General features: G+C 47.2%; 1 protein-coding gene across 2 annotated transcripts; it reads right to left on the bottom strand.

The window, feature by feature from the left end:
• Positions 1–872: 872 nt before the first annotated feature.
• On the bottom strand, positions 873–10,277 carry LOC134455620 (alpha-amylase-like). Of its 2 annotated transcripts, none has more exons than XM_063206798.1 (11): positions 9,989–10,277; positions 9,300–9,476; positions 8,060–8,206; positions 6,957–7,154; positions 5,472–5,702; positions 4,870–5,003; positions 4,570–4,692; positions 3,507–3,624; positions 2,496–2,617; positions 1,964–2,089; positions 873–1,571 (listed from the first exon to the last, which is right to left on the bottom strand). In XM_063206798.1, the coding sequence occupies exons 1-11, from the start codon at positions 9,992–9,994 to the stop codon at positions 1,376–1,378; spliced, it is 1,578 nt and encodes a 525-aa protein (XP_063062868.1). In that variant the 5' UTR covers positions 9,995–10,277; the 3' UTR covers positions 873–1,375. The 2 variants fall into 2 exon arrangements, with proteins under 2 accessions (XP_063062868.1, XP_063062869.1); XM_063206799.1 differs by having other exon boundaries at positions 876–1,571; positions 3,525–3,624; positions 9,989–10,275.
• Positions 10,278–10,532: the final 255 nt, after the last annotated feature.

Here is a 10,532-nt window from a genome sequence, read left to right as displayed (position 1 = left end):
TAGCAATATTAATGACAAAAAAAAACTTTGTCCATTAATATTCCTAGATTTTCCATTAATGGATTTTCCACTGCATACCTCCGCAAGCTCCCCCAAGGGTCCCAGCCCCCAGTTTGGCAACCACCACATTAGGGTATCTTACTAGGGCCATGTCTCAAATGCTGCACTTGTGCACTTCGGACACTGTTTTTCAGTGCCTAGGGCGCTCACGCTGAAAATTTCAGTTGAGCCAGTGCACTGAAAGTGCCAGAAATGGCGGAAAAATGCAGTGCTTGAATGATGGACACTGCACGCACTAAACGGCGGCCATGTTGACAATGACATGGAAGAAATGTGGCATTCAGTTCAGTAGAAGAGTTTGGTCAACAGTCTCCTAATTCTGTAAGTAATGTTGATGGGACACCAACCTTTTCATACCAACCATAGTATTGTATGTGTGATTGTTGTCCTTTGGGGTGAAGGACATGGAAATACAAGCACCAGACGCTGTGCATTGTAAACAGTAGCCAACTCATATTTTGGCGAGCTAATGCCATGCTCAGCCGTCACTTCCAGTGAGGGCACAGTGCATAGTGCTCAATTTTTACCACAACACTATGCACTAAAGACCTCAGTGCACTGTGTGCACTGTGCACTGACTGTCAGTGCACTGACTGTCAGTGCACTGACAAAAGTGTGTCATTTGAGACATAGCCAGTGTCTAATACGCTCCTCCATTAGAGAACACTATGTTCGACTTTAAATAACGTGCAAGTCATTCTAACTTGTATTGATTGAAAACATCAACTGCATTCATGTTGGCATCATTTCCCCTTTTCATCACCATCTTTTGTGCATAAGCTTGGTAATAATTAGCACTGCCGTCTAATGTTTGAAGAGATTGTGCAACATTTTTTTTTGCATTCAATGAATAAGCATTTTCTCTGACTCAGACAATAATTTATTCATACCAAACGGAAATAAAGCACATCAGTGTGGGCTGATCTGGATTTGTAGAACTCTTTTTGCATACATGAACCCCTCTGTTTTTTGCTAAACATAAATCAGAATTGGCAGTCAACTTTTAATGACCGCCTCTTGATGTGCACCATTCATCTAAATTCAACGAATGATCACGGGCACGTCTGAACATCAGTGTTAGATCACGTTGCCATGACTATTACCTGATAATTAATCTGCTCAGAAATCACAACCTGGCTTTCACATCTCTCTCTCGCGCTCTCTCTCTATGCGTCTGTCTGACTCTCCAGCCAGCCAGTCCAAGCGAACAGCCAGCCAGCCAGTCTCTCTCTCTCTCTCTCTCTCTCTCTCTCTCTCTCTCTCTCTCTCTCTCTCTCTCTCTCTCTCCCTCTCCCTCCCTCTCCCGGCCGTTTGATCACAACTTTGAGCCAGCATGGATGGCGATGATGGGATCCTGTTCGGTGGCCTTGATGCTGAAATGAGCTCTTCCATCTTGCCCCACGGTGATGAGCCTCCCGGTGCAGCCGGCGCCTGCAGCGCTCCTCCGGCCGGAGATCACATCACAATAGCTCCCCGCGGGCATGCCTGTTTGCAGCCAGGCATCCAGAGTGCTAATAAATGTTAAAAGAAGAAAGATTAGTCACAGGTGTTTGCCTTGTGAGACCCGGCGCCAGTGTAAGCGACGAGGTGTGCGAGTGTGTGTGTGTGTGTGTGTGTGTGTGTGTGTGTGTGTGTGTGTGTGTGTGTGTGTGTGTGTGTGTGTGTGTGTGTGTGTGTGTGTGTGTGTGTGTGTGTGTGTGTGTGTGTGTGTGTGTGTGTGTGAGTGACTCGGATCGCAAATGTACCATGAAACCAAACATAACGCTCTCGGATTGCGCGCTGCGTCTGCTACGGCTATTTGGCATAATAGGGCATCCGAACACGGACGATCAGTTCTGCTGGGTTTTTGCGAGACATGCGCTGTGCTCTGAAATGGTTGTTGACCTGCGGCTGCTTCGCTCACCAATTATCATTGTTGATGGCGATGAATCCTCGACCCCCTCTTCCAAACGCAATCTGGTCCTTGCCGTTGTCCCACCAGTTGGTTAAGGGCTCCCCGTCGACCTCATTTCGAAACATGACCATATCCCTTCACATTCACACCGGGGCAGGGCAGGACCGGGACGGGGGTGGAGTTCGTGGTTGGTGGGGTTGGTGAGGGTGCCACGCAGGGGTGGGTGGGAGAAAAACACAATTTACAATTTCAACGTTTCAACATCCTGCACTGCACTTGGCAAAAAAAGGGGCTGCTTTGTTTATCTCCACTTGCCCAACAGCAGATAGAGAGAAATTGGCAGTCATCACACCACACCACACACAGCAAATCACAGCGGCCAATTCTCAACACTCAAGGTCAATGGCAAATATTTAGCAGGCGAAACAAATGAAATGTAATGAATGTGGATGGGCGGAGAGGAGAGGAGAGGAGAGGAGAGGAGAGGAGAGGAGAGGAGAGGAGAGGAGAGGAGAGTTTTGCGTGCGTGCGGCTTGCACACCTGATTTGGGGCCATCTGTGCTCGCACACCCAGCCCCCTCCACAGCTGCCGTCCGGGTTGATGGGGACGGGCCTGGTGGAGCCGTCCGCAAAGCTGGGAGGGCCCATCCAGTCGTTCTGGTCCTGATACATGGAGAGAGAAAGGGATAGAGAGAGAAAGGATGAGGGAGAGGGAGAGAGGGGGAGGGGGAGGGAGAGAAAGAAAGAGAAAGAGAGAGAGAGAGAGAGAGAGAGAGAGAGAGAGAGAGAGAGAGAGAGAGACAGAGAGAGAGAGGGAGAGAGAGAGAGAAGAAGAATGAATAAAGAAATAGAGAGATGGAACATATGGAGACAGAAAAAGGTAAAGAGAGACAGACAACGGGAGAGAGTAGGAGGAGGAGCAGTGGATGATGACACAAGAAAAGACAAATTAACGAAATCGAGGGGAAAGGACAGAGAGAACAGACAGGAAAACACAGACAGAGGCCGTATACCCATGAGGAAACAGAAACATGAGAGAGTCTGCACTCTTGCGACAACAACACTGCAGATATCCGATGGATGTTCAGGGCCGGCTGGGGTGGAGTAGGGTCAGGTGGGGTGGTGTGCAGCAGGGAGAGGGGAGAGGAGGGGGGAGGTGGGAAGTGTGTGAGTGGACACAGAGTACCTGTGAAAGTGCTGAGGTTGAGGCACAATTCACACCGGCGGGCAGGGTGGGGATGGGAACAGGGACTGGGTGAGTGTGTGTGTGTGGGTGGTGGGTGGGGGGTGGTGGAGGAGAGGGCGAGAGAAAGAGAGAGAGAGAGAGAGAGAGAGAGAGAGAGAGAGAGAGAGAGAGAGAGAGAGGGAGAGAGGAGAGAGGGGCAACCTGCCCCGGGCCGTAGTACGGGAAGACATTCAGAGCATTGCATTGCATCGCATAACCCTGTGCTATTCACTGCCCCACACACACTTCACTGCCGTGCTGCGGCTGTTTACTTATTTAGCTGCGTCTGACACATGCTGCCCCGCCACAACCCCATGGAGGACACACCTGACACGAGCCACCCACCTTCCCGTCCACCAGAGCCCGCTCCCAGCGGTAGCTCGACATCAGTCTGGTCACACCGTACGGATGCGCCAGCATGAAGGCCACCGCCATTTTGTACATTCTAAACAGATAGAGGAGAGAGGAAAAGAGGAAAGGTAAGAGAGAGAGAGGGAGAGGGGAAAAAGAGAGGAGGGTGAATGGAGGCTGGTTGGAGAAAAAAAATGTGAGAGGGAGGAGAGAGGAAAGATAGTGGTTGGAGAGAAACAAGTGAAAGAGCAAAGACGAAGAGAGCTAAGAGAGGGAGTGAGAGGTAGGAGAGAGGATAAAAGATAAAAGAGGGGATGGTAGTGTTGGAGAGAAACAAGTGAGAGAGCGAAGAGGGGGCAGGAAAGAGAGAAGAGAGAGGGAGAAGGGGGAGAGGAAAGAGAGAAGAGGGAGAAGGGAAGGTCGTTGGAGAGAAAGAAGTGAAAAGAATTCAGTTCATTAGCACTTTTGTGATTCACAGTCCTCTCTTCGCTGGGGAAAAGGTATTAAATAGTGAAATTAACAAAAGTGTTTCCAAAGAGATGCAAATGCCAGAGAGGTAACCGCTATTATTATCTGGATATAACACATCTTTAAGATACTACAGGATGAATTATTAAGCGATATGAAACGGAGGTGTCTCAGGTGATTTCAGCCTTCTTTTTTAATTACCTGTCTCCTGTCAGGCAAGCATGCCACAGCATCTAGAAGGAGCAGCCAGGGTTGGACTGGCCATCTGGCATAGCGGGCATTTCCCGCTGGGCCCTGTACCATCATGGGCCCCTATTTTCATGTAAACAATTTTTTTTTTACATTTCTGAAAATATGGGCCCACGAGGGTGCAGGGCCCACTGGTGAGTCAGCTGTGAGTCGCTAATAATGAGGGAGCCCCTTTAAGCCCAACGTGCCCAAGCCCTATTTCTCCCCCAGTTCAGCCCAGGGAGCAGCCACACACCAACCAACACTCATTACTGAATGGCTCGCTGCACAGAGACCAAAACACCAGCTCCTGCTCAGCACGGCACACACTCCCCTACTGCACCTCGGCTCCCAGAAGGTGAGAATAGAATCCCCTCCTGCTCCGTGGCCTCTCTGGTTGTCATGGTTATCCACAAACACCACGGCTCGCTCAGACGGCATCAGTCCACCGCTTTCTCCCCAGGACCTAACCAATCACACAATGGCAGAAATGTCCCCCTCAGCACAGTACTGTGTACAGCCAAGTCAGTTCAGCCCTTTTAAAAAGTCACCTGAAATATAAAAAAGAGGCATTTCTCATTCTCATCACCGCCCTGGCCAAGTCAAGTCTGAGATGTGATGTGTCCTCAGGGGCACGACTTACTTAAGGTCAGCGAGCTTGTCTCCGTTCCATTGGCGAATGACAGATCCGAGCTTAGCGCCGTATTTGAACTCGGTTACCCGGCCCAGCCCGGAGTATTCCCTCGCCGTAATAGGCTCCCCACCTAGGTCAATGACCTGGATGACAACGGTAGGTTTGTGGCGTTTGAGACAAAGACTTTGTATTGACCAATTTTTGTGAAGCACAGTAGTACAGAACTAAAGTTTATCTTCCTTCATTCAGCCCCCTATACATAATACACAACACTGCAGTTTTTCTCTGATGGACTGCAGTGGTTTCATGTCCAAAATATTGCATATTGCATTGAAGTGCAGTCTTTTCACAGTCGTAGTGAAAAATACATCTACTGCAGAAATACTGATGTATTGTGCAGTAATACTACAGTAAAAATAGAAATAATTTTGATACCGCTGTACATCATAAGATTTTTTTCACATGGGATATATATGTCACACCTAATCTAAAACATAAAGAGAAGAAACACATTCACACACTTCATGGTAGATGAACATATTCTATCTACAATGTTTACTGTATGCCCATACCAAATCTTAAGTATAAAGCATGAGTAGTACACTACATACCTCTTGGTAGATGAAAGGTCTGGATCCTTCTGGAAACCACTTGGTGTTGAGATTGTGCAGCCTGCCGTAGATGGCCTTCAGGTCCTCCGGCCACATGTGCTTGCAGGCGTCCACCCTGAAGCCGGCCACTCCCATGTCCAGCAGGGTGTTCAAGTAGCTGGCCACCCTCTCCCTCACGTGCTCCTGGTGATGGGCCAGGTCCAGGAGCCCCACCAGACGACAGTCGCGCACCTGCAGGGGTGTCGAAATAGAGGGATAAAGTGAACTCAGTCACCAGGGCCCCACATACTGGGGGGGCCCACAAGTAGTCATATTCGATTTTTAAAATAGTGATATCTTATAAATGGAGGGTTAGAGGATCAATTCTAGTTATGTCCATAGTGCCCAGAAGTTGGGACTACTCCCTGCGCACCTGAGGGCATGCATGCAGGAAGCAAAACCTTGCTGTGAGTAATCAAGCTCCATCATGGAAGAGCCATGTGTTTCTTTGTCCTATGGTGGTAATTGTACTGCTCATGGTTGAGATCATGGCTGAATTACCACAGTCAAAAAGATGAGGCGCACACAAGGCTTCAAAAAGTGTATTGTGTCTGACAAATTAACTGAATTACCCTATGTAAATCATTGTAAATGCATTCTACACACATATGTAAATCATCTCTTCATTTCCACTAAAGGAGTCAGCTTTCAGGGAGAAGCATTGACTCACAGAGGGAGGCAAATCGAGACAGATGGAGAGGGATGGGGGTTTTTAAGCATCCCTGGACCATACCTAGTGTAGGGTTATGAAGGTTAACCAGCATGCATACACGCATAGGGATGCGGTGGTTCTATAGCATCTTCCCCTTCGCCCTACTGTACAAATTGTTTTTGTTTTTGAACTATTTTTTTTATTACAATGTATTATTACAGTATGGTCCATGTTGAAATGATCATCTACAAATGCTTGACAATCAACTGCATGTGACAATAATGCTCCAATAGCCTCTATAGCCTAGTAAGGCAACCGGCTGTTCCACATGCCCCCCACCCCAACCCCACCCCCTTGAGGATGTCTGTACACACCACTGTTAACCAGCATGGCTACACCGTTACCCGATATGTAAAGCACCTCAGGGAGATGGTGGTGGGGTTGGCAAGGTCTAATTTGTCTTTGCCTCTTGGGATAGACCTGGGGCCTAGACACAATAAGCCCACTCACTAATCTGTCCCTAGTGGCAAAATTAACTCCATAAAGAATTCCGCTCTGTTGCAAGTTGATGAACCATTGAAACGATTTTCTGGAATCATGTTTAGGCTTGAATACCGACTTGGTGTTACTTTTATTAATGTAGTAAGATATTATAGGTAGGAAAGTTACCAGCAGGGGGCGCTGAGATGACTTCCCCTCACCAGCCCCCCTCCCTGTATCCCCATCTGTAGCTGATGTTATTCGTAACTGGGGATCTTCCATCTTCTCAGCGACCCTCCCTCCCCAAATCGTACCTGATAAATGTCTTGGTAATTCTCAATATTTCCACTCGCGGTGGTGCATTTGTCATCGTTGAAGTGCGAAGCTGAGTAGGGCACAGATGGGAACTCCTTCTCGCTGGCATTGAAGTATGATCCACAGGTCGAGCGTCTGCCCTCCCCCGCGCTCGACGCGCACATGTGATTGATCACCACGTCCGCATAGATCTTCACCTGCGCGCAAGACATGTGCTGGATCATTACCATAACCGCGCATCACATCGCCTCAAAGACATCCGTCAGCCAAGGTAAAGATGGGAAAAAAATGTGAGTGTCAAGGGGCATGTCTATAAACATTGCTTATGGCCATGGGCTATATTATAGGCTAGGTGGGGGGCAACTGATGGACAGAATTCTTCAGCCCACTGAATTTATATCACACTGGTCCAGCCATAGGCATACGCAAAGCCATACACACCAGTGAAATATGGTTGGGGAATCATCATGCAAAATGGTGACCCCTAGTGAATCTCACCGTAGGTTCAGCTTACTAAAGACAGTGGATCTACCACATTAGGTACAGTGTGATAAAGAGTGTAACAATATTTAATACCACACATGTAGGTAATACCAGTGCAATACCATGTACCAACCCTAACCCTAGATGTACAAAATTGGTACATGGTGTTACACTGGTAATACATGGTATTAAATACTGTTACACTGGTTATTACACTGTACCTTATGTGGTAGATCCACTGTAATAGTCAACCATTAAAATAAAGTTTTACCGACAGTTCTAATATTAGTTTATCATTAGATAATTCCAACCTCTATATATAAACTTAAATTGCAAACTGGCATGCCATAACGTGGGCACTGTAGCAAATTGTCCACGACACCATGCACAGGCACACTGCCCACGGGTAGAAGGCCCAGGTTTGAGTCCAGGCCACCCAACCCTATGTATAGTCCTCCTTTCCTTCCCTACCCTAGCCCATCTCTTTCTCCAACTCGAGCCTTTATGAGTGATTCACTTGCACGCACGCACACACACACAAAACAAATAATAATAATGATTGTTTCACTGAGTGAACACAAAAAAAATCTTGAAATAAATAAACAAATGTTCACTTCACCCCAACTTTGTTGCATCTGCAGACCATGTCCCGCAGCTCCTGCTCTGTCCCCGACCTGGAGCAGAGCTTGTAGCTGATTGGCTGGTACCTCTCCCACCAGGGTCGCCACGGCTCCGTCACCACAACGCTCTCGCTGGGTGGGGAAATCTGATGCGGAGGCAAGGAGTATCGATTGTGTTCATATTTAGTTCTTTCATTATCAAGTGGCATCATGCATAACACAGCAGGCCCATAGAAAAATGAATGCCGCCTCAGTCTTAGATGAGTCATCCCAGCAGACAGTCTCTCTAAACACTGAAAATACTGTTAATATATTACTTTAAAAAAACAACACACTCCTGCTGGCAATCAATACACTGACACAGACACTGACACTGATGAAGGCAACAGCCGAAATGTTTGTCTGCTTCTCTTCAGCTATGTAAAAAAAGAATTATAAGTATTTCAAAGAAAAGAAGAATCGAGTGTGATCAACCTCTTCATTGTACGTTTTATTCAACTGGAGATGCACCATATTGGAGAGTAGTACGGTGTATCAACTACTACTTCACCAATACAAAAAAGAAGTCTCAATATGGCATATGTACTGTAAAAGTGGCACATTCCCTATTCCCTCTCACACACGTGTAGATGAGTGTAGCGAAGGGGAGTAGAATTGCCCAGCTGGGACTCGAACCCAGACCTTCTGAAGTAGTATACTGGGGCTCTGACCGCTACACCAAAGAGCCAGGCTCGTTGGCGTGACAGCCAGAACACACCCACAACCCTAGTGATGGTCACTCCATCACAATGAGTAAGACAATATTACAGTGCAACACAATGTGTGTAGAATGCATTTACATAATTTATATTGTGATAAGCCTTGATGTGTGGTTACTCATATGGCTAATACTAATAAAAGTGGCCCATATATGAGCACGACACACATAGGGCCTATACATTGCATTTATGATGTTTACTGCAATGTACTGTAAGTACATTGTAGGCCCTATAATATATTATGGAATGTGCATGAGTGTATTGTTTACTAATAGGGCACATACTGTATAGTGAGAGTGGCTCATTTAGTATTATTTTCCTCATACAAGACTTACACAGCCATTGAATACAGTATGTTTCTTTTTTTCCCAGTTTTGAGGATGTTAGTAAAACATAATATCTTGGGCTACATTAACATTAATATGAAGAATGAAGAAATAAATGTAGGCCCTACTGTTGGCCTATGCTGTAGGTTACACACCTGCACAGCACCAATGCCATTCGGAGCGAGATAATTCTCACATTCCTCTGCTATGTCTGTCCAGCGCCACTCAAACAGATGGACAATTGATGTTCCTCCACATCTGCTGCTGTGGTGGTGGTACTGAGTCAGGCCAAGGCCAAGACCCAGGGCCAGCACGCCCCACCTGGCCTTCACCTGGGGAGTGGAGAAGCGAAACAAGCATTGCATTGCAACTGGAGCCTACCGTATACTACATTTAAGAGGTTTTTTGTTTTTGTTTTTCAACATCTAGTAGAAGAGCCTGGACTGGAGGACTCCCGGCTCTTCTATTAGATGATTTACCTCTTAACTTAACCTGCTTTACTCCTGAACCTGCTTTGTGGTATAGGCCCCTGGTCTGGTCTTCTGACCACATGTGCGTTCCTTTCCTGAGGGTTCACTACATGTCTTTAGCTGTCTGCAGTAGGCTACTGCATGGCCTAAATAATTTCACCAGAACAGTTCATTGTGAATAATGCAACATCTGACTGTGCTGCTGCTTACTGATCCAACACTACTGCTGGGCTTTCTTTCAGCAGTTATGCAGTCTTAACCAATGTTTTATTGCATTACAGGGCAATTAACACTCTGACTGATGTGGCCAATAGGAGTTGATAATACACATTAGTGCAGTCTTCTTTCTGCACATTATAACACTAAACACTCACCTTCATTTGCGCAATCCAGGGCTGGACAGAAATGTGCCTGTCAAAGAGCACAGCAGGCAGGGAACAAGGTGTGCTTGCTTGCCCAGATCACCCCTCTCTTCCGCAAGACTGCTCCGGGGAAAGGCCATAAAGCAGGGAGCTGGCTTAGCTCACACAACCAGGGACCAATCAGCATGAGCGGGGGAGGGACTGCAAGGAATCAGCCCTGGACCAACCGGAAAGATCCATATGCAGGAAGTTATGCTGACTGCTAATGCAGCTGCTAGCCAGTGGTTCTCAACCTTTTTTGAATAAATGCCCCTGGATCTCATCATAAGCGTCCTAACGCCCCCTTGACCTCATCATAAGCCTGCCAATGCCCGCCGTAGTATAAAATAACATGGATTAATGCACCCCAATGGCAACTTAGCCCCGCCCCCTCTGAACTGTAACCTTCCCAACGCCCCCCTGGGGGGCTGTACCGCCCCCTTTGAGAAACACTATGCTACGCCATCATGGCTCCCTTCTCTCACATTTAAACTGTGTGTATTGGCTAAAAAGAGGG

Source organism: Engraulis encrasicolus, chromosome 9 (assembly GCF_034702125.1).
Source record: "Engraulis encrasicolus isolate BLACKSEA-1 chromosome 9, IST_EnEncr_1.0, whole genome shotgun sequence".
Taxonomy (NCBI): Eukaryota; Metazoa; Chordata; class Actinopteri; order Clupeiformes; family Engraulidae; genus Engraulis; species Engraulis encrasicolus.
Note: the sequence above shows the minus strand (reverse complement) of the source record. Positions and strands in the feature narration are given on the sequence as shown.